Source organism: Ischnura elegans, chromosome 4 (genome assembly GCF_921293095.1).
Source record: "Ischnura elegans chromosome 4, ioIscEleg1.1, whole genome shotgun sequence".
Classification (NCBI taxonomy): Eukaryota; Metazoa; Arthropoda; class Insecta; order Odonata; family Coenagrionidae; genus Ischnura; species Ischnura elegans.
The window spans coordinates 53,837,950-53,863,204 of record NC_060249.1 but is presented as its reverse complement, the minus strand read 5'-3'; the positions used below and the strand labels follow the sequence as shown (position 1 = coordinate 53,863,204).

The 25,255-nt window shown below is 37.7% G+C and overlaps 1 protein-coding gene across 1 annotated transcript in view; it reads right to left on the bottom strand.

The window, feature by feature from the left end:
- The window catches only part of LOC124157491 (cilia- and flagella-associated protein 44), a 51,425-nt gene that overhangs the window by 25,343 nt on the left and 827 nt on the right, over nucleotides 1–25,255 (bottom strand). Inside the window, exons 3-14 of the mRNA XM_046532229.1 lie at nucleotides 21,066–21,228; nucleotides 20,838–20,977; nucleotides 15,613–15,776; nucleotides 15,397–15,527; nucleotides 12,366–12,516; nucleotides 10,425–10,609; nucleotides 9,857–10,099; nucleotides 9,184–9,744; nucleotides 8,680–8,950; nucleotides 7,574–7,793; nucleotides 5,210–5,501; nucleotides 3,156–3,316 (exon numbers count right to left, since the gene is read on the bottom strand). Of these exons, the coding sequence (XP_046388185.1) occupies nucleotides 3,156–3,316; nucleotides 5,210–5,501; nucleotides 7,574–7,793; nucleotides 8,680–8,950; nucleotides 9,184–9,744; nucleotides 9,857–10,099; nucleotides 10,425–10,609; nucleotides 12,366–12,516; nucleotides 15,397–15,527; nucleotides 15,613–15,776; nucleotides 20,838–20,977; nucleotides 21,066–21,228 (2,682 nt within the window). The remainder of the gene's footprint in view (nucleotides 1–3,155; nucleotides 3,317–5,209; nucleotides 5,502–7,573; nucleotides 7,794–8,679; nucleotides 8,951–9,183; nucleotides 9,745–9,856; nucleotides 10,100–10,424; nucleotides 10,610–12,365; nucleotides 12,517–15,396; nucleotides 15,528–15,612; nucleotides 15,777–20,837; nucleotides 20,978–21,065; nucleotides 21,229–25,255) is intronic.

Below are 25,255 nucleotides of genomic sequence, written 5' to 3'. Positions count from 1 at the left end.
CCGAGTTTATAAAACGTGTGTAGGTGCTGTCGGGCGAAATGGCATCGTTATATAATAAAGACAAAACGACTACGAAAGTTCCAGAGTTGAACTCAAATAATCATTTCACGTGGTCATTACGCGTAAAGGCGGAGTTACTTTTATGTGATGCATCGGAGGCGATTGTCAGTTAGGAAGATGCATTGGACGCATCACTCACTCAAGGCAAAGTTCGGCGGCAAGTCAAAAGCAATACCATCACACTATCCATTCTTTATATAACGGTAGGTGATGAATTTTTGGGAGATTTTGCTGACCGCAAGAGAAGCATGGAAGATTTTAGATAATTTGTGCAATAGTGAAGGGCTGGTTAGTGGCGCAATGGTACTGAAGGAGCTTACACACTGCACCAAAACTCCGGAGATGCCCATTCAGGAATACTTTGCAAAAATGCACAATTTGCATAAGAGAGCAGCAAAAGGTGGATTTGAATTATCCGATAAACAAGTCTTGGGAATTATTCTCGGAAATTTACCAGAAGAATACCAAGGCTTTGAAATTGCAGTTGGTGGGAGAAATTGGGGAAGATAAACATCACGCATTCCAAACAGTTCAGAAGCCTGCAATGAAAGATAAACCGAGAATACAATCAATAGGCAAGGGAAGTAAGGTGAAGAATGGAAAGGGAGATGAAACAAACAGATTTAGAAATTACTCTAAAGATAAAAGGTTTTGGTGTTATGCCTGTGGGAAGGAGGGACATATTTCAAAGAATTGCCCTGGGAAGAAGGAACATGAAGGGGAAAGAATCATAGTAGAGCAGAAGAAGGAATCAACAGCCATAATGTACAGGGAATTCGTGTCACTCTGCACGAAGAGGAAAGTACCTGACGGCCAGGGATTGTGGTTATTAGACTGTGGTGCATCAGATCACATGTGCTGCAAAGAGAACTATTTCACCACCTTGGACCAATGGACCGGGAGAAGAGGTTGGCTGAAGTAGAAAAGCTGGTGGCATCGCTTCAGGAGGCAGAGAAACAGGCCAGCGAGTGGAAAAGGAAAGGAAAAGTTAGTAGGGCAAGATCAGTGGCTAAACAGGCTGAAATGGATGCCTTCAAAAGTCCTTTGTCCACAGTAATGGCCCAGGGAGAGCATGATGACCAGCTAATACTATCCCTCAATGAGTGCTTGAAGAACAAGGATAGTACTATTAAGGAGAAAGAATTAGAAATGAAGGCAATAATAGAAGAATATATGAAAGAAAAGGAAATTTAACGATGCAGCTGATGAAAGAGCAGGCAAAAGTAAATAATTTGGAAGATACAATGGAGAAGAAAAATATGATGGTAGAAAAGTTACAAGAAACCCTCCATGGCATGAATGTTTCTCCAGGCTCAAATGATAACTCACTGGTAATTGCCGGAATGAGATCCAGAAATTTCAAGTCCTCGGAGTATGCTTTAAAAGCCATGATGCAGGCTGCTGAGGATGATAAGCTCAGATTAATGGAATTGGTGGCTGTTTTGAATAAATGTCTGAAGGAAGAGCAATCACAGACAGACCATGCCCTGAAACAACTGAAGATGGAAAAATGAAAGATAATCATAAGTAGGGATGTGAGTTTCAGGGAGCACATAATTCCTTACAAGTCTGCAGGTGAACATCAATCCACAAATCCAACCGTTGAAGTTGACCTGCCATTCTATTCTGTAGCAGGAGAAGATGATGACTTGGAGGAGCCTGAGGCGAAAGGTGGAGAGCCAGAGGAGGTGACACCCATCCAGGGGCCAGGGGAGGTAATCATCGCCTATGAAAATGAGCCTGCCCATGAAGGAGGAGCGGAGGGTGGTCTACCACATAGGTCTCAGAGACAGAGGAATCCCAAGACCTGTCCCTGCTGCAACATCGCCTGCTGCAGAGGCCCAGAGATAGCAACATCCCGGAGGATGCAGAGGAGGCAGTGAGTGGACCAGATGTGGAGAAGTGGGTATCAAGTATCATTATATCAGGGAGATGGTAAAAACAGGGGAGGTTTCATTCCAGTTTGTCAGATCAAATGATAATGTCGCTGATATGTTGACGAAGCCACTGTCAGGAACTAAGGCAAAAGAATTTTGTAACATATTAAATCTTAAGGAGTGCTAAGAGATTTATATTTCAAATTATTATTTTGTGAATCCTAAGGGGAGGTGTTGGAGTATACGTTATTAACAAAATAAGTTCTTTTTTGTAAATATAAAATGCGGTTACAGAACCTGGGTGGAGTTCGGAAAGGCATTGCCAAGGTTGTGTTTATGTTTGATGTAACTGTTTTTTTTTGTTCTTGGTGTAAGTGTACATTATTACCACTTGTGAATAAAAGGTTTTTTCCTGCGTGCGCTAACAAAAACTCGCATTCATCATAACTCATACCTGTACTAAGGTAATATCAAAACCTATTTATTTCAAAGTCTCGGATCTAGAACTTTCCTAGACTAGGGAAATGACGAGGAAAGGAAACTGATGGACTCAATTCTTGAGAAACTAGATTGGGCAAAAATTAAGAAGGAAGATCATAATGACTGTAGTTCTAGAACCAATCTCATAGCAAGTGGGAGGAGAGTGTGGGAGTTGGGTGGCCTTTGGAGGCTTCAGCCCTCCCACTCTCCCAATTTTTTGTGACCCTCGTGGTGACTACCCATGATACATTTCCCAGCAGTACCTATCCTCCAAAATTTTGATTTTCAATACCATTACATTTCATGATGTCTTGATGATACATGATTTCATGATGAAGAAACATATTCATAATTTGGCCCTAAATTTGAATGTTTTTTTTTAATCAGGTGAATTTCAGGAATAGACGCCTCCGGAAACTTTTGGAAATAAACAACAATGACTAAAAAATTCAGCAATATGCTAACAAAAGTTATGGTTTATTTAATAAAATTTTTCGTTTTCCAATGGGTACAAATTGATAACAATTTACCATTATAGGCAAACCACATGCTACATGAAGCAAACCCAAAGAAATTTCTAGCTACATGGTGCTTAGGTATTGGTAGATGGGAAGTACAGAACAGGAAGTAAAAGGATGAATCCATTAACAGCAAGTCGTAGTTCCTCAATGGGGAAATGCCACCGATGCTAGTACATATGTACTATCATAAGACATACGTCAAGAGAAATATACTAACCTTTCTTTAATACTATCAAACCGCACCTGGAGCTGATTCACCACTTCTAAAATTTCAGCTTTGTACATATCCAATACCTCTCTTCTTTTCTCCTCCTGTTCTTTTTGCTTGCATTCTTCAAGACTGAGAAATAATTTGTCATCAATTACATCTTCAACTTGCTGCAAAAGTGAAGACATATATCATGAGAAGGAAGAATAATGAATTAAATCGAAAGAAAGAAAAACTTGTCACACATAAAAAAACTATTTTATTGGTACACAACTTAAGATGATAGATTGCTACCCACCCAGCACATTATAAGTCATTGAGATACGGTGAAAGGAAAAAATAAGGAAGGTGCTTATTAGTACGCAGGATAGCCTTTCCTAATGAGTTTCTTACGGCCAGGCCTGCAAACATCCAGAATAATGACAACATGGAGGCCTAACCTTCAGCACTTTCCTAGATGTTATTTTTCTATAGTTTTAGAGTATTCATTGAGGCATTTATATTTAAGGTAATGTTTCCATTCTTGGCGATTCTATATTATGAGCAGAAATAACATCATACGAACATAATTTGAAAATAATTCACAATAACAAAATTATGGCGAAACCACGATTGTAAGAAAGAAACATGTTTTCACATGAATAGAGACACAGGGCATAAAAATGCCGGAAAGAAAACTATAATATCTATTAATTGTTCATTGGGTTATCTGAGCAGAAATTAAAATTCATAAATGTCAGATTGTGTGGAACTTGAATGATATCAGTTTGTTTCATGCACACAGCATCTGAGTTTTCCTTCATACATAATTACATTTCAACCTGGTACCTATCCATACACCTTTGTTTGACACAGTGATGTAGTGGTTCGCATGCAAAACAATTGATCCATGGGTTTCAAGTTCGATTCTCCCCTTAGTTATATTTGTTTCTAGTAAGTATATTATGCTTCGCATCTTCATCAGCAAATCACTGGTAGTTGTTAAAACTTTTTCTATTTACAGGAAAATATTATATCAGGTGTTCAGCTCTTATAAAGACTCACTGAACATCAGTGGTAAGCATTAGATTCATGTTGGGCAGAGCTCTTAGCAGTGTAGGATGAGTAGTATGCTGTTCTGTCGCCTTTGGCACTCTAACTGAAGTGACTTATGTTAAGGTGAGGATATTTGATGGTATTCCATACCTATAATCTTATCCTTGCCTTATATGAGTCCCTTAGCGGATGATAAGCTGCTTATCATGTTTTTCCATTAGAAAACCATAGAAAACATACAACTCTCTTACTTAGTGCTATTTGGGTATAGTATGAGGGCCATGATCAATGCGAAGTAAGGTTAACTCATTTTAAATAAGGAAAGCCCATGGTATTTTGAAGTTAAATATGTATTTCAAATAAAAGACTCATGTAACTAATTCAAACTACGACATCAAAATTTTTTCTAAATTTTCCACTTCTCCAGGAGGTGGGGTACCTTATATACACTCTGGGCCCCTCCCTTATATACACCCTGGTATTTATATAAACTTCCAGTTATTAGCAGAGTTGGAGGTAGTCTGTGTACGGGTTATTATGAGAGTAGGTGGGGATTTATTGGGAATCTTAAAAAATACTTAAGAAATAATAGTTTTTCTCTATCACATTGAAGGGTTTTATGTACAAAACTTAAACTAATACCTTAGCTTTCCCTTGAAAAATGATGATATGATTGTAAAATTTAATAAAATTAATATACATATATGGTAGAGGGTAAGAGTTCTCCTTCCCCAAGGTTCTACTGGAAACACTTCCTAAGCTTCCTAGCAGATTCCTTCCAAGGTCACTTATGCTTCAAATGTTTCCAAAAAGAGGGGTAGTAGTGGAGCAGTGACAAATGACAACTAGGAAAACTTAACAAATGATATGTCATAAGATAGATATCCCTGCAGAATTTTAAGGGGCATAGTGTATTGACCTAGGTTATTTCATTTCAAAAGTAAATAAATGAAGAACATACATCATACTTCACACAGCATAATAATTTAAGTGCTATATGGTCATCATGCTTTAATCAGGTAACATACCTCATAAGACAATTTTCTGAACAGATGAAGATTGGTGCGTCCTTCACTTTTGCGCCGATCTTCAGGCTCGACCATGCCATTAAAATTGTAAGAAAAAACATTGCCATCATCACCACTGCTGAACAAAATTGAGCCATCTGGACTAAAAAACAGACTACGCACAGTGCCATTAGCTGAATCATGCATGGGTAGGAGCAAATAATCACTAAAATCCATTGGATTGGTGGATGTCACACTGTTTATCCTAATACTACCATTTTTCATTCCAAAAAGAAGATATTTTTGATCAGGGCTGAAACATAAGAACAAATCATGATAAATAACAGAAAGCATTTAAAGGACCAGAAAAATGTAGCATAAAATGTTTTTGATTGGATAAACTATTTATAAAAACTGCACGCAGAAGCTTGAAAAGCTACATTGGAATTCTCACTGTCAGCAATTCAGCAAGAAGAATATGAAAAGAAATACAGTGAAACCTCCATTTAACAAATTCAATAGGACCGATGAAATAGGGAATTCATCAAAAAGAGATTCCGTATATGCATAGAGGTGATTGGTTGGTTGCGTTGTCACAGGATGAATAAAGAATTCAAGAATTGCATCTAGGTGTGTCATATACATGGGCGTACCCAGGATCAAAACTAAGGGGGGGCAAGCCATGGTTGTTCAAGTTATAGGTAAGATTTAAGCATGGAGAAGGTGAATGAAACCAACATTTTAAGGAAACTGTAACAGCTCTTTATTAGTTTTTAAAATTATTTGCTTGAAAAAATATTATTTTCCTTAAAGACATTTGCGATTTTTGCTTCTAGGGGGAGGCAGCTGCCCCCTCCTCCCCCAAGCTGGGTACACCCATGGTCATATATACTGCAATTTATAATGCCGGAAAAAATTAACGCAAAGCTCATTGGCTTCTGAAAGTGGCCAGCTCAGGAACTACTGAAAGACGTTTGTCTTCCAAAATTTTGTCCTCATAATATTTTTATTTATTCATTTATTTTTTTAATTTTATTCTCAAACCACCGGATACAGCTCTTTTGGCCATTTTACACCGGGGTGTTCAACAAATGTAACAAGTAAACGTACACAAACGACCATGCCCTGGACCGGGGAAACCTACCCAGGCGGGATTCGAACCCGCGACCTCTTGTTTGGCAGGCGAGAACGTTACCCCGCCGCCACCGAGGCCGGCAATTCAGGCCGAGGCCGGCAATATTCTGGGAATCCGGGAATTTTAAAAACTACATTCCCTTTAAAGCGGGGAAAGTAATTATATCCGTCACATTATGACAATGCATTAAAAACTATGAACTACAAATTCTTCCCCATGTTCTCCAAAGTATGCTTCGTCCATGTCTCACCTAGACTGGAGTTTACACCCATTGGGACATCTGTGAACTCAGCTGACGTATTGGGAATTGAAACTACCTAAGGATCATTCTGATGGTGTAGTGGGTAAAGTATCATGCAGCAAACAACAGGATCCTCAGATCAAGTCTCAGTGATGGATGATTTGATGCTGTACACACACTGTGGACATTTTTCTGATCTTTAAACTTTGCAAAACCTAGCACAATCATCAGAGTATATTGCATGGCTATTGAATTCTTACAGGCTTTGTCGAAATTCAACTCCTATCTCACATAACCATTTGGGCATTTGACTGTGGAGTTAATTTTGACTACCTTTTCAGTGTCGTTCAGCCCCACTTCAGTACCCCTACCATTATCAATTCTAGAGAGCAAAACGTAATTCAGATCATAAATTGTCCACCATGTGTATGCAGCATCAAATCATCCATCACTGAGACTTAATCTGAGGAATCTCTTGTTTGCTGCATGATGCTCTACCCACTACACCATATCCATAACATATAAAGTATGACTTACTAACGGATACACTGATGGATACAAATTCCTAACCACTCCCAAAGTAAATGGAGAGCTGAAGTTTAGATCATGATCTATTATCATGACTCCAAGTGATGCATTTTGCTAATTTTTTGATGTGGTCAATACCATCTCACTTTTTATACTAAATTCTGTTTCTGTTCCTTGATGTTGCCTATCAAAAATGTTTCCTTGTGTTTCTGCATGGCAATAAAATATTTCACCAAAAATAGAAATTTTTCCTCATTTTTTTGATCGACATACCTCAAGATTTATGGTTTTTTGGGAATATTGGTCAGGTTATTAAAATGGCCGACGCGGGATATTCCCAAAAAACCATAAATCTACAAACATGGACCGCGAAACCTTTAGTAATTTGACGACATACCTCAATTTTACTAACTTTTCCAGGTCAGGGAACAACCTTGTGAAATCATGCATGTATGCAAAGGAAATTTTGAAATATACTCACGAAAATACATAGCAGTGGACTTCTGAGTTCTCATCGCCTGTTATGACAGGATGAGAAATAGGATCAGGATTTTCAAAGTCATATTCATAGAGGTATCCAGCATCATAGCCTCCAAGAGAGAGCCTAACTGTTTCAGACTCCGTGTAGAAGCCAAAGAGAATAGGATTAGGCTTTTCTGGAATGTACAATGGTTCAAGTTCTTCCTCCTCATCAGAGTCAGCTGAAAGGGAATTAAAAAATAGGATGTTTTCAAACTTAAATTATATGAGATATACCTATAACACTGAATAGATTACTGAAGGCAGAAATTCCGGACACAAATTTTGACCCTGTTAAAATATTCTTCCTCACTTCTACCCTCAGTGGAAACTTTTCAAGTTATCAGCTTCAAATATTAGCTTATGCATGCAAGCAGGCATGGCATGTACATATACATGAGTACAGTGGTGTAACTACGGGGGGGGGGGGGGGGGGGGGGAAGGGGTGGGGAGAGGTTGAGAGGGATAAATCCCCCCCCCCCCCAAAGCCTCAGAGAAAAAAAAAACTATTGTCTAGTTTTGACATATAATAAATTCATCTGCTTAAATTTAAATATCATTTATTAATATCATGGCAGTGAGATGAGTCACAGCGTACCGACCAGTGACTAATCCCCGTACCGTAGCCAGGAGGGTTGACCCCCAGGTCCCTCATTCCCCCCAAAACATATGCCCAGTTATATCACAGCATGAGTACATACCACCCCTGTATCAATTCCATGCAGGTAATCCTTAGCTCTTTAGTATAACCTCACCACCTTAGAGAGAGAGAGAGAGCAGTGGTGGCTAATATGCAGGGTTGCAAGGTTGTGCAGCCCCCAAACTACGAAAATTTTATTGTTCTTTTCCGTTTCTGTTTTCCTGAGGTGCAATATAAAAAATCTTAGAATTGATTACTGTTGATGATGGTGAAGGCTCAAAAGCAAAATTTACATTCACGTTTGAGATCTTAAGTAATTTACCTATACTGTTTAATTTTAAGAGCTCTAATAAGAAATTTAGATTCTAGCGATCATTCCTATGAAAAGAAGCTTTAAAAAGAAAAATATGGCAACTAAAATCACTCACCCAAATATGTTTCTGGATCCACATCGTATCTGCCTTTTTCGTGCATGGCTTCGAGTTCCTTCTTCTTTGCTTCTCTCTTTTTTTCTTTCTCTTCTTCTCTTCTCTTCAAATACAAGTCTCTCAGGATTTGCGACTTGACACTCTTGAATACACAAGATTTCTTTTCAACTTCTGATAGTTCAAATGATACAGCTGTATCATGAGTTTCACTTGAAGGTATAGTTAATTCCAAAAAACATCCATTTGAACAGCAAACCAGGACTTCATTCAACTGTAATCAGAAAAAATTAACACCTTTCAATAAATCATAGAATTAGATTGATTATTATTTTATATTAACATCCTTTTCAAATAGCCCTTGATCCATTAAATAAGAAATTTTCATAGTTAAATCCTTTAATGCATAACTTATTTTTCCAAAATATTTCATTAATATCACAAAATCTCAATTCAGCAATGAAGTACAATATTATTTCTAAATCAACATTAAAAAATGATAGTCACCTTTTTAGGCATCCAGGATATGTGTGTTACAGCATCTGGGACGTGTACAAATCCAATAGGATTCAAGTTAATTGCTTTACCCTCTCTTACAAAATCAAACAAGAAAACTGTGCTATCATGACTGCCAGATATTAATAGGCTGCAGTTAGGGCTACACGACAAAATGGAAAGAGCTTTAGTATGAGGTCTTATAACCTGCAACAAAAGGAAGTCCACTTTTTCCAATCCATCTGCCACATCATAGACCTGATCATCCATAGGTTTCACAGCATCTCCTGCTTTCAAGTAAAACTGTTTAGTGCTGCGACCAAGCCAAAAGCTCTTTCCCCTCACTCTTCCAGCCAGATCATCACCACTTCCAACACTGCTAACGCTGTATCTACTACTAACTTTTTCTCTAATTGCCCCTATTGACAGTTTCCTATCCATTTCCTCGGGATACATTTCCATGCTTTTATATAGAGATGACGATCGTGTGCCAAGAATTTCCAAGCTAACAGACACTAAACGAATAACACCATTAGCAAATCCCAGGACTATTGTGCCACCTCTGACATCTGCCTGTGAGCCAAAAATAAAGCATTCACGAATAAACAAAAAGATATAAGTCAATTTTGTATAGATATTGAAAATTTGAGTCCAAATTTAAAAAAATTTATAAATAAAATCTAACCTTCAGTGGAATCCACAGTAAGCTACATCCTCCATCTGAGAATATCCTGTATCCACGAAGCTTTTGAGCAACCCAGTCATAAATATACAGACCTCCCTCCTCACTGAACACAGCTAGTAGACTTCCACTAGGAGAGCATGAAATCCCAACTATCTTTCCGGCTGGACTTCGGAAGAGACACTCCTTAACCCTACACCGAGCTGAGAAACTTAAAGACATGCTCCAAATGGCTCCTTTCGCATCCTGTGAAATTTTGAAACGGGAGAAACCAACTGGTAATACAGATAACCAGTTTTCTTAAATGAACTTTCGTGGAGAGAGAAATGAATGCAACAACACATCCTCACATGAAAAAAGAAATAATTTCTAAGTTTTTTGTGTGGAACTTACATAATCATCACTCAGTAAAAATTGTATTCAATAGCATGCATGTAAAGTGTATACATTAATCACTGCTTTATAAATAAATCATCAAGCAAATTAATGGAAAATATTTGAAAGCCTGTCAATTGAATATGCACTCCCACACTGTAAAAATCAGTATCTAGAGACCACAAATTTGGTTTACCTGAATTATCCATGATTTACTATCACTCTCCTTTGGATATTGCCTCTCGGCAGATAGAAATGCAGCCTCAATGTTTCTCATCCCATATTCTTCAATAGGCAAGCAACCAACAGTAAACATATCTTCAGACATCTCTGTCTTGTGGATTGGCCCATAGGCCCATATTTTAACGCAACCATCCATACCTAGAATAATATGCAGACTTCAGCAATATTCCCTCTCTAAAAGAATACATATAAATAATTCAGAGAAATTTGATATTGAGAGCACGAAAGGAAACTTATGGGCCTCATTTGGAAATCTGTGACCACTAAAGCTGTACTAAATTATTCACTCATAACTTATCATAAGCCTTGCTCCCACAAGGTAAGTATGGAATTGATCCAGATTAGGGAAACTAGTGTACACCTGACTTAGCATTGCCCGGCAGCCTGTACATGGTAACACCTGTTACCCAGAACATTGGGAAGTCCTCAGATATTCTAACCTGACTGACAGTTTGTCAATTTTTATTAGCCTAACACTAAACAAATTGGTGCAGGGTCCGTGTTAATTCACATGGATATGATAAAAGGGAAACAGTTTTGCATTGACCAGCAAACTAAAAAGAAAGAAAGAAAAGATCAAACACTTTCTTACCTTTCTCAAAAAATGTATAGCTAGCGACACAATGCCAACCTGAACAACCATGAAACAACATAAGTCGCAGACTGCCATGAGAGAATATTACCAAGGACCAGATTCTTAAGGGATATAGTGTAACATACGATCGGAACTCGACTACTGCTCCCACCATCCCTATCACCAGCAATTAGAGCTAAGTGCAGTCCTCAAACTGAAAACCTAGGAATTGCAACAAAGAAAACACGAGAGACGACTGACCAGTGAGAAGACTCCAGTCATCAATGGGTGAATTGAAACACTTTGCACTTCAGTAACCTGAAGACATCCTCTGCAATGTCGACAAAACTACCATCTATGGACATGGACAAATGCAGTCAAAATCTCTGAAACCACTTCCATGAATCAGTATTCAAGTACAAATTTCCATTCACAACTGAATTAAGTCAAACAATGCTTTGTTAGAATTAATTCAATAGGGTAGTTTCCTTCTACAAGAAACTGAAAGGCATAGATTCGATTCGTTACCCACCATTAGTGTATTCATAATATACAAATTATTTGGTTTTAGAAATACCGGTTTAAACAAATGGCAATGGTCAATTTTATCCTCATTTGAAAAAGGCCAGATTGGCACCCATGCGATTCCACTCCACGTGATGTCACAGGGACCTAGTTTCTATACGAGTAGATAGGAGTTTTACATCGTCTGAGATTACCAATGTATGCATGAGGCACAGAGCTCAGGGAAACATGTCTTAATAATCACCTATTAAAACTGCCTAAGGTCGGAAAGTTTCCTTCGCTTGATAAGGTATTAATAATCCTTATTTAAGCCAAGCGCTACCTGCTAGCATCCTGCATCGTATCAGCGATCAAAGCCTCGCCCCAAGGTCACCTCACTTGCAGCAGTGGGAACCAGAACGACGTCACACAGAGATTTCCCGGCATTCATACTTAGCCGTCGCGTTTCCAAGCACTTGAAAATTTTCACTTTTCATTTAAATGCGAAAAATAGATATCGTCTTTTAAAAATCTAAAAGCATGAAATACGTACTCCAGGAGTAATAATCTTTCGATTCAGGCAATAAAAAAAAGGAAACCACCCTATTCTGATGTATCCACAAAATCTACCACGTATAGCTGAAACTTGCCAAATATCAAAGAATATTTTACTTGGGTTGTTATTCTATTGTGATATGTATTATAAAAATTGTGGTATACCAAAATACAGTCACAACTTTGAATGCATGACCTGATTTTTATCACAATGAATGAAAAGTTAATAAAAATAAAAACTTAATTAAATAAGGTATTCACCAACTGATAAAAGTCGATCACTTTCTTCATCATAGATGATCATTGTCACAGGTCCTTCATGGCAAGTTTTTGGAATTCTCTTCGATATTTCATACTTAATAGTATTTCCATTCCAAAGTAGCATGTTTCCCCACTCAGATCCAGTTAATACCTAAAAAATAAGAACTACATTCACATATCATAAACAGAATGAACATACTCAAAAACTTGCAGGAATTTAGAAAATATTTGGGCTAAAGACCATAAGCACAATAAAAGAAAACGGATCAGAGAAGCAAGAATATAATTTTGAAGTCCAATATTTTCAAAGGAAATGATCTCATACCTAAGTGGAGGATGAGGATGCTTTAGGAAATCACCAAGATCTTATGCTATTACAATAACAAACTTAAGTTGGGGTAATAAGCAATATGAAAAATTCTATTATCATATAAATAACCTCATTGTATAGGCAAATATCAATGAAAATCACCCAGATGGGTGACAATCAATAGTGAATAATAAAATTTTTTGTAGACTGAATTATCATTTCCTCAAAATTCACAGCTCCCTAAAAAAATGGGAACCTCTTTCAATACATATACTACTTAGAATACAAGGAATTACAAAAGGAGATCCAATTACTTCTGGCATATTTAACAATTCTTTGCAGCTCTTAAAATAAAAATACACTCTAATTATTGGTTACAGTACAGCTTATTCACCTAAAAACAAAAGGTTTCACAAGATGATCATAAAATAAGATGCTGTTTCAATTTCTATTGAATTGGATTACGTAATGTGAATTTCACCACTGTTTATAAGATAGGATCAATATTCATAAATAAAAATACATATGGAATGCTGTAAAAAAATGTTTTTGAAGACATTAGCTTAAAGCATTAAATAGGTTACAAGGTGATTGTGAGGGTTAAGGGGCACATAACCCCTCCCCCAAAATGTTTGATGCAGTCCAATAAATACAAGCACAGTTTGCAAACCATGAAAAAAATTAACTCCTCCACAATGGGTAGGTGTAGTGTAGAGGAAGTGTATCAACATTCATGGTGGGTAATCATCACTCCAGTGACCCACATCCTGGACAACATAGAGTGTAGGGGGATAGGAATGCTAACCTTCCTTGACACTCAGTGCTACCCTCTGCTTATTCACGCCCTACACTCCAGAATGAAGGGGATGAGAAGTGCTACCCTTATACTGCACTTCATGGATTGTAGCAATGCCTAGAGAAGGCTAATGCATCTCTTTTGTGAGAGCTACCTTACCGCACACAACATAATCCAACTTGCACTGCGTGACTTTGTGGAGTTATTGAGGTCTCCGAGATGAGAGTATGGCATTTGGAGGAGGTGACTGGCAGGCTAGGTCATTTGTGCCATACGGAAAGGGTAGGGAGGGAACGTTAAAGAGAAGCCCAGCATATGCATTAGCCAGCTCTTGATGAAATGCAGCAAATGACCATGGCTCAACATGCCATCCGACGGATTTGATGCACTTGAAATGTCCTCCACACAGCACTCAGGCAGGGAATGGGCATCCTCTGAAAAATTTCTGCCACCACTGGGATTTGAACCCAGGCCCACAGGGTGAGAAGCCAACACTCTAGCCGTGACACCAACGTGATCCCCTCAGGGATGAGGGGGAAAAAGGAGACGAGGGGAGGTGAGAAGGAGCATTGGGGGCAAAAGGGAGGGGTAATGGATAAATAGATACAGGAGACAAATTTAATGAATAGTAAATTCTTAAAGGTGTTGCTTTATAGGCTGAATATATTGGAGAGTTTACTTTTTAAAATTCCTTACAAGAAGATCAGTACAGGGCACTTTGTGAGCAAAGGGATGTTAGGAAGGGAGGGAGGCACATGAAGGCTTACTGCACAAAGAGCAAGTCATGCTCAAAGGGAAATGAGTAATGACTCTTTAAATATGACGCGGTACTTCATACAAATCTTATATTTGTATTTATCTGCTCAGCACTCCTGGGCTCTTCAGATGATGATTCGCTTCAGGTTAAAAATCAGCAAGGGACTTACTTCCTTGAATAGCCTGCTGTGTTGAGGCTGTAAATCCCACTACAGGAATGTGTTCTTTTGTTCCTTTGGAGGAAGATTTTTGGTGTGACCGTTTCCAGCGTGGTGACTAGTGAACCACTCTACTCTTTTTATGGAGTCACACAATTCTACTGACTCAATCGAACATGGCCCATAACTAGGCTTACCATTTGTCCACAGTCTGTATTAGTAATTTTTATCCTCAACAGAATGTAGCTTTATGCTTCCTGTGCACTACACAGATCATAGCCATAATCATCCCCTACACTCAACAGCATGGGTGTACCTGGCGAGGGGCAGAGGGGGGGGGGGAGGGGCAGTTTCCTAGAAGCAAAAATTGCAAAAGTCCTTAAGCAAAATTGAAACGAAAGTATTTAATAAATTTTCTTTAAACACACAAAAAATAATATGTGTTAGTACATGATATGTAACAAAAATAAAACTATTTTTTCACGAAAATAATCTCATAAAATGATAAAGTGCTGTTATAATTTTCTTAAAATGCTGGTTTCATTCACCTTTTCCATGCTAAAATGTCAAAACTTGGCTTGTCCCCTCCCCCCAGTTATGATCCTGGGTACGCCCTTGCTCAACAGTAGTAATTCTTGTCTTCCAAGGAGGATAGCCCTGCACTCCATCATGTGTAGAAGATGGGTTAGACAACCCTTCTCTTGCACTCTAAGAATGGTTGGTCATAACCTCCTAAGTTCTAAAATAAACTCTCATGATCTAAAATTGAATGTGGGACATGGGTAAGGTCACTGCACAACTACCTTTACTGGAGTGTGGGCATACACTCCATGGAAGAGTTTATTTTTATTACCACATTAAATGTTAGACAAGGAATTGGTTACACATATCTACCCCACCAAATGAACCCTTACCCACCCAAAATGTATTTCCCTCCCAGAAACCCTTGCAAAACTTTAGTAACAAAAGCCTTGACAGTATATTATTTTTTGGTCTATTTTAAAGAGTTACCATTCCATTTGGCATTGGTAAGATGGCAATGATTTCAGTGGCTGGTGTCTTATCAAATATGCCAAGTTCTCCCTCCAATTTGAGGCCAGTGAAAGTTTGAGCAATCTTCCAAAATTTTATGTGCCCATAACCTGTGAAGAATATAAAATAAATGAGCACTATTCCAGGGAATTAGCACCAATCATTATCTATTCCAAGAAATGCTTTAAAAATTACCAGTGGATATAAGAACATTTTCCTTGAGATGAGAAAATATGCATTTTATAACTTCTTGGCCATATGACTTGCATTGTAAGATGATTTTCTCCAACTCCCACTCCCAAATAGTTATAGTAAAATCTGGCCAATCCCCCTGAGAACACAGAAGTGTTCCATCAGGACTGAAATGAAATAGCAAAGAAATGAAATATTACAGCCAAAATGACAATGGTTTTAACTAAGGATGGGTTGGTTCCCCTATTTTGTCCATTCCAGTTCAGTTGCTGGTATATGTTTTTGGTCCAGGCTAATAATAAAGAGTTTGATTTTCATGGCTTGATTTATACAAGCTATGTATTAATGGTTTTCATTATACATAGTCTATTGAAACCAGGGACCTGGAGCACCAGGGTAGCGGAGTGAAAATTCATTATCGTGTTTTTATGTTTATATGTACTTGGAATATGTCATTTATTGTTCACCTCATTTAGTTTTCGTGTTTCTTTCACCATTGTGTTGAAAACTATGTAAAGTATCATTGATAGAGAAAAAAGATTTTCTTAGTTTTAGCAATAAAAATGTGTCGTGCCATAATCGTAAATAAATAGTAGCATGAAAAGGACAAAGAAAATAACTTATTTCGATTGAAAAGTCTGCAGAGAAGAAGATAGATAATTTTATAAACGCAGCACCTCACACCGGTAGGTATCCAAGGCCATGATTTCAATATAAAAATCTTTGATTGAAACGTCGGCAGAGAGGTAGATAGAGTGCGTTACCCAGACAGATCCCTGAGAAGAATTTAAGTCGATCATAAAATAGTTTTTTCTTTCTTCCTTCCTCGCTAATATTTATTTCTCTTTATATTTATAGTAGTTTCATCATCATCATCACTGGTCAACAATCCTAGGATTGGTTTGATGCAGCTCTCCACTCAGTAATCCTATCAGCTAATCTTTTCACACCTACGTATTTCTTCTCTTTCACATCCTTCTTCACTTGTTCCATATTTTTTGTTCAAGGTCTTCCTTTTCCGTTCTTGCCTTCCACTTGTCCTTCGACGATTGTCTTCATCAGGCCATCATGTCTCAAGATGTGGCCTATAAGGTTGTTCCGTCTTTTTGTTAAGGTTTTCATGAGGCTTCTCTTCTCTCCCACTCTTCTTAGGACTTCCTCGTTACTAACTCGGTCGATCCATTTGATTTTCATCATTCTTCTGTAGCACCACATTTCGAAGGCCTCTATCCTTGCTTTCTCCGCTGTGGTCATTGTCCATGCCTCACTTCCGTATAGGAGCATACTCCAAATGTAGGTTCTTATAAATTGTTTCTTTACTTCCATATTTATGTTTCCCGCTGTAAGCAGGTCTCTCTTTTGGTGGAATGCTCTCTTCGCCTGGGCTATTCTGCTGATAATTTCTTTCTTACTTCTCCCATCACTAGTTATCTTGCTTCCCAAATAACCGAATTCATCCACCTCTTATCAGTTTTTGCTTCCCTATTTTAATGTTAGTCTTGACTTCTTCTCTTCTGCTACATACTAAGATCTTGGTTTTCTTCGTGCTTATTTTCAGTTGATATCTACCCACTTTGATATTGTCAACCATGAAGTCCTTCTGGAAAAACTAAATAAATATGGGATTTCGGGCATAGCCAATAAATGGTTTCATTCGTATCTACAGGAAAGATTTCAGCTGGTTGAAATTTCTCATTTTGATTCATCGGCAAACCTAAAGCTAAATTTTCAGTCTGCCAAAAGAGCAATGAAATCTGGCGTCCCCCAGGGCTCGATACTCGGGCCCCTACTTTTTTTGTTGTATATAAACGACTTACCAAGTTGTGTCCCAGAAGCTGAAACTGTTTTATTTGCAGACGACACTAGTGTATTAATTCAAGGGACTACTCCAGAGTCATTACAATACAAAATAAATTGTACCATGAAATCTTTTCAAAATTGGTTACATGATAATCTGTTGGCCATAAATGTCCAAAAATCTGTGTGCCTAAATTTTAGCAAAGAACAGTGTACATCAGTACAACTTAACGATGTTGACCTCTTATTTGCAGACAATGTAAAATTCCTTGGTGTTGTATTCGAGCCATCCTTAAAATGGTCCTCTCACATCAATTCAATAATACCCAAGCTAAGTAAATCTCTGTATCAGCTTAGATATCTTCGCCTTAGCGTAAGCTTTAATATTCTGAAGATGATATATTTTTCTAACTTTCAATCCATACTGGCATATGGCCTCATTTTATGGGGCAGTTCCTGCCACAGTGCAAAAATTTTTAAATTGCAAAAGCAGGCCATAAGGACTCTCTTCAACCTATCTTATAGAGAGTCCTGTAGACCTTATTTTAGTAAGGCCAGTATAATGCCCCTACCCTCCTTGTATATTTTTGAACTCATTCTGTTTGTTAAAAATAACATGAATTTATATGAGTTAAACTGCAACATTCACCAGCATCATACCAGGTCAAACCTAGATATCCACATCAAAACTAGATCTACCACACTAAATACTGAGGGTCCATACCACAAAGGAGCAAAACTCCACAATTCACTCCCACAAAATATTAAAAAAATCAACAATTTTTTTAAATTCAAAACTGAGCTAAAAAAATTTTTAATACAAAAACCTTTATATTCTACTGATGAATTTTATGCTGTATGTAAAGAAAAACTTAAATGAGTTATGTTGTATGTAAGGAAAACTTAAATGTAAATTAATGTATTAAATATTGTCCTGATGTATCTTTAATTGTCATTTGCATACACACTGTGTTCTATTGCCATTGTTTGTTTGTGTTTTATCCTTTATGTAATGTAACTTGACGAAGCTATGCAATTGTATTGCCTTCAGCGAATAAATTATTATTATTATTATTACCCTACCCATATTAATCAGAATATTTTTCAAATCCCTCTCTGTTTCTGCTATAACAGCTATGTCATCGGCAAATCTTAGCATGCTAATTTTTTATCCATGGATATTCACTCCCAAGTAGTTTCATAAAACCAAAAAATAAGCTCATAATTTTAGATTGACGTCAGGTTTTGGCTCAATCTTTACAAATATTAAGAAGATTGCTAATTTTTAATGCCATGGAGATAAAATAATTAATTTTAAAAAGTTGATGATTTGTTTAATTTTCCCCAATATGCTGCTCGTGCTTCCAAACATGGTGAAAATAATTAGGGTCAATTACGGGATTAGCGAGGCAGGTAGCCAAGCCGTGCCTTTGGTTGAATGGAATGGGAGGGGATGCTAATCCACCAAGTCTCATGGGAGCAAAGACAGACAAAAAATATTTCAAGAAATGACAAAACACGTGTTGCAGCCAATATAATGAATGTGGATAACAATGTTTTCCTCTTCATTTCCCCGATAATGGAAAATACTTTTCCAGCCTCTCTCCAGTTGGAAACTTGTCCCTGTTGCTGGGAGAGATGATCCATGTCCTTCTCCACAGCCATAAAACGTTCAAAGGGAGTTAGTAGGAGTGGGATGGGTATTGCCTGGTCAAGGAAGTGGTGGCAGGATAAAGAGAGGTGCAGAGGGCGGGAGGAGGAGGGGTGGGTAAAGGGCCTTAGCCTTCCTGAGACTATGTTTGGGGGCCTTGTTTTTTTTACGATGCCCTCAAGCTCCATCGCCAGAGGGAAGGGGGAAATGCTAGGGGAGGGGGATTAGGATGCGTAAGTTGGGAAGGTTTTGGAAAGAAAGATCTCTCGGAATGGGGGAACGGAGAGGATTGCTAGATGAAAGTTCATGGTTACGGTTGGAAGTGCCTCTTCATTACGAGCAGCCAGCAAAAAAATTTGGTGGTAAATAGAGCCCAATATTTAAGATACTCCTCACTTTCGTCTTTGTCGTCGCTGCTGTCATGTATAGTCCCGAGTGCTGCTTCTTCTCTACTGTTTGTTGAGTAGATGCTCACTAGGCACCGACTGAAGCCCTTCAGCAATTCTTTCATTAACTTGGTTCAAGCCCATTCTGTATGATTCAGCACTTCCAGGACAAAAGACAGCCAGGCGCCACCTCCCTTGTGTATAGATAGCAAAGTGCTAACGCGAAAACTTAATGCATGGAATCATCAAATCCCCATTCAAATTGGCAATAGAGGAGTTATTTTGCCCTCAGTATGGACTCATGTATAAAGTATTAAATCATCAGAGATATCCTCACCACCTCTTGTCATTGATAACCACAGTATATTACCCGACCTTTCTCCCCTCTGAAATGTAACATTGTCTCTAAAATGAAACTTAAAAATGAAGGATATTTTCTCTGTAATTGAACGATTTAATTCTCTTCCTTCCTCACATTTCCAGCTGTTGATTTGAAAAGAGGTGTCACGAGGTCACTTATTTACCCAAAAGAGCGTAGAAATTAGAGCAATTTTATGGACTTTTAACATATTTAGGTATGATTCAATTACATTGAGTTTAAGAGTGTAAGAAATACCCCTTCCTCACATGCTTAACTACGAAGTATTGTCGATGTGATGTTTACGAGTAGGCATGTAAATAGGGGCAGTGTGTCAGCCACGATATTTTTACAGAGCTCCTACTTCCCCTCTTCCTCTACACTATCATATACAATTTCACGCTGTTGACAGTGGCGCCGACTCCATGGGGCCTGAGGGGGCCCGAGGCCCCACAATATTTCGTTATGGGTATGAGGAAAAAATGTCAGGCTTGTTGATTTTCCCCGGAGTGTCCAGATATCGAGATTCGAGTTATCAGGGTTCTAATGTTGATCATATGACTCTTCTAAAATGCTTAAAAAACTGAAAACTCACTACTTATAAAATTTCCCGGGGGAAGATCCCCGCTTTGGGACCCCCCAATATTTTTTGTAAGTTGGCATCCCTGACTGTTGATCGAAGTCAGAAGTGATGATTTTTTTGCTACTTATGCCTGAGTAACTAGTTTTGTTGACAAATTTATAGCCATAGTTCATACAAACTAATTCAATTTGCTCCTGGGGACCGAGCCCAATGTTCATTATTTCAACACATTTTGTAATTTCAAAACTTTGTATTATCCAATAGTGCCATGTATTAACCGTAGCCTTTTCGCCAGGACCACAATTTCACTGTGGAGACTCCATGTATTATCAAAAATTTTGTAATATCCAGCTTCGTATAATCGAGGGTTTACTGTGGCTGAATTAATGAAATTTGCAGTTTTCCGGTCCTTGTGGGATGATAGCAAAATATTAGTAATGAAAAAGGACACACCTGAATGTTAAATAAGTGAAGGCCTTTTTGGTTCCAGTTTCAAGGATGGCCACAGCATTTAATGATGGCCAATCATACACAATGATTGGTGGAGAATTTCCATTTTCACCAACAGCAAAATGATCTGAAACTGGATTAGCCTAAAGAGAAGTTTGAATAACAACAATGAGGCTCACACTTAGAGATATTTTAAAATTCAAACATAGTACAAACCACGTTTTTACTCACACATATAGCTCCGATACTTCCACCAACGGCACTCCTTTGAAATGACAGTTTCTTCGTTTCGATGTCAAGAAATGTTAGAATGTTACCTGCCACAAATATAACACATGACCCACCAATAACACAAAGATTGAACTTCTTCTTGCAATTATATCCATAGGAATATCTATGTTAAGTTAAGGAGTAGCACAAATGTAAGTCCATTTCCCAAATGACTGAAGTCTCATCACCATGATATATGAGAGATATTTACTTCAAAAGAGACCTTGCCTCATCAAATCCCTTACATGATGTGTAAATCTGTAACCCATATGTAAGAGGCCAAACAACTAAAAATAAGGAAAGTTTTCTCAATTAAAAAATGATTACAATAAGTAGTCCAGAAAATTTGAACAAAAAAAGGGCCACAGAGGTTAAAGTGTAGGGGTAGTCATCATTTCCTCCTCTCCATAAGGTTTTCGGAGTCATGAATCCAAATCTGGGATTTGAAAACAAAATTTCAGGATGTAAAATTGAAAATCATTTTGCTGATCAATTACAATATTTTTGCCTTATTTGCTAGGGTCACTCCATAGCTAATCAACACAGAAAAGTACAATTTTCAACCCGACCCGGTTCGATTTTGATGAAATTTGGTGTGTTCATTAAACATGACAAGAGATTGAAAAATACCAAGTTACAGAATTTCATCACCAGTAATGGCTACTCAAAGTCCTAAAAATGTGCGGCAAATTTGACCAACATTTTATTAATGGCTGTAGCTTCAGTTCTAATAAAGAAAGAACAGTGAACAAGGTAATTTTGGAAAGATCTTGAAAGAAGCTTTTCAATGATATTCAATTTAGTCATATTAAAAGAATGCTCACAGTCAAGGTCACTGACGTTGATGTTTGACCTCTAATACCACAGAACAAGTCACCTTCAGAATTTACGAAAAAAAATGAACATATTTGATTCTTTCTGTTACATTATACAACATAGTGAAAAATCAAGTTGGGATGACCATGGAATCAGGAGATATAAAATAATATGCACAACAATGTGTTGCATTAATTTCAAAATCAAGTACTTAACTGTATTCAGATCCCAACAATGGGATAAAAAGCACTGAAAAATACATATCATTAAAAAGTTGGTGCTATGACAATGCACAGTCAATTAGTACAGTCAACAGGCCAATAGCAAGCATGTATAATAACATAAGGTCACAAACCCTAATATCCGACCTTCAATGATGTGAAACATGATTTAGGCATCCCAGCAGAAAATGTTTGGAAGGCATGGTAAATGGAATCAGATTCAGACACAAATATGACAAAATAAATCATATAGATTTATTTTGCCTCAGCACTGGGAAGTAGTAGACAGCACCAATTAGATGCTTCGTATGAAGCCGATATACATACTTCCTATATGTTATAACATCCATTCTAGATTGTTTTGAATGAAGCCTCATGCCAGGAGACACCTTTTTCTACTATGTGAAAAGGCATAGGCTAACCTCTCAGTAGCAAAGATAATAATAATAATAATAATAATGTTTATTTGTCCAGAGATCTAGAAGTACAAGGGGTACACTGATATAGGACACGTCAGGTTAAAAAAAATATATATACAATAAATACAAATATACAATGATGCAGGATACGTCAAACTTTGTTTAAGAATTCATCTACAGAATAATACATTCTTAATTTCAAATATTTAAGTAGGTTGGTCTTAAAAGTAGTGACACTTAATGGTGCCTTAAGTTCAGGTGGCAATTTATTGTAGAATTGAAGGCCCATACAATTTGGACCAGCACTGGTATTCTTGGTGCGCACATACGAAACATGCAGCTGGTCAATTTGCCTCTTAGAATGATGGTGGACATCACGGTTCTTAATGTAATGAAATAGATTTCTTTTTGTGTAAGCAAGTAGATGAAAAATATACACACATGGTAGTGGTAATATGTCCAGTTTCTTGAACAAGGGACGACAAGGTGAATCATAGGGGGCATTGCACATCAGCCTTATAATTCGCTTCTGAATTTTAAAGATTTCAGTAGAATGGGGAGAGGAACCCCAAAACAGGATACTGAAAATAATGTGCGAGTAAAATTCACTATAGTAAATGGACAATAAGACATCATTATTTACAGTGTTCCTGATGCTTCTTATGAGAAAGCAAGTTGAACATGCAATTTGCTGATGTGCTCTACCCATGTATGTGCTGGAAAAGTGGCTGTGTAATTATCCACTGTACTCAATTCATGAGTATTTTGAGCTGGACTTTTCTTCTCTTTTATTTTAAATGTAATCTTTGTAATGTATGTGTTTCTAATGTTTTGATCCAATGTACATGTTTTGTATGTTTCGTTGTATCGAATGTTTTTATAAATGTGTTGTATACAACATCCGCGAGGGCCAATCCTCGCCGTGGATGAATAAAGATAAAGATAAAGACATATTTTTGTTCAGGATAACTCCGAGGAACTGTGAACTGGAAATTTGTGGGAGTTGTTTCCCCTCTACAACAATTGGTATTGCTTCAGATGCTTTATTTTTGTTACAAAAATGAATAAGGCCAGACTTTTCAAGGTTCAGTTTAAGAAAATTATTTTGACACCATTCATATAAGAGTTTAGTGGCAGTGACTGCTATAAGGGACAAGCTATTCAATGATGGGGCAGATACAATAACATTAGTATCGTCAGCATAGAGTATAGGTTTGACACCTGTGACAGATTTAAGAGTACCTGGTAGATCATTTATATACAGCAAAAACAGAACAGGACCCAAGACAGAGCCCTGTGGCACACCTAGTAGGACTTCTTTACCAGGAGAGATAAACTGAGTGGCATTTTTGTATAATACAACATGTTGGTGACGTCCACTCAGATACGATTCAATCCACTTATAAGGAGTACCTCGTATACCATAAAAACCCAGTTTTAGTAGGAGTAGTTGATGATTGACAAGATCAAAGGCTTTAGAAAAGTCAAAGAAAAGACCCAGAGTCTCCGTTCTTTTGTCCAGATTTGAAAGTATGTGGGTCACCACTTCATAGGTGGCTGTGGATGTGGATTTAGATTTTCTGAACCCATTCTGAGAAGGGGACAAGAGACTAAATGACTCAAGGTATGATACCAGAAGATATTTGGATGCTATTACTATATACTCAAAATGACCTGAGAATAATACCACGACATGTTCACAGGCTTTAAGGATTAAGAAGTGGACAAGGACAAGCATTAAAGTGTTATAGTAAACTGAGTAAAGCTAATGGGCATTCTTTAGAAAATATGCAAAGATTGGCAATAGAGATGACTCTATCAATATCATCTGTATAATCATTGTGCACCAGCGAGATTAGCTGGTGGAGACCTTGGAATGGAGAGTAAGGGGTGGGGTGTAAAGCAAGGCTGCCCGCTGTCACCTTCACTGTTAAGTGTGTGTCCCAAGGAAATGATGTAGGAGGCATGAGGAGAACTGCTAGTTAAAAAATAATAATGGCTAAGGTTAGGTCGATATTATGACGGCTAAAGATTTGCAGATGAGGCGGATACATATGAGGTGTGCACCTACCCTCCTTGGAGGGCCGCCTGTATTGCCAAACATTGCAGAACCACAATTTGATACCTCCACGGCATAAATGCTAAACAATCACCCACTGAATCAAATCTGCTCATCTAGGAGCTCGTCAATATGCATGCGCTCAGCTGGCAGTAACCAGAGCACAAACACTCACCTCCGAAGCTTGGAGAATTGGAGGTGAGTGTTTATGCTTCGGCTTCCGCAAGCTGAGCGCATTCACATTGTTGAGCTCTTAGATGAGCATATTTGATTAGGTGGGCGATTGTTGAGCACTTGTGCAGAGGAGGTATTGAATTGTAACTTTTTTTACATCATAAGATGGCATAGTCTTGTATACATGTATAATCTCTTTAATTAGAACTTAAGTTAGTAGAAATTTCTTAAACTTTGCATGATACTTGATTATTTTTTATTACTGCAAAAGTAAAGGTAACTCAAGATATCTTTTGCCCCCTCTTGAGTTTTTTCGGTATCCGCTACTGAATCAAAGATAGATATGTAGTATCACATCCTATTAAGTAAATTCATTCATCAATAAATGGCATGATGCAAAAAATTACTTACTAAATAGCAAGCAATCATACATGTAATATAATGTCTCATGATAAACAATAT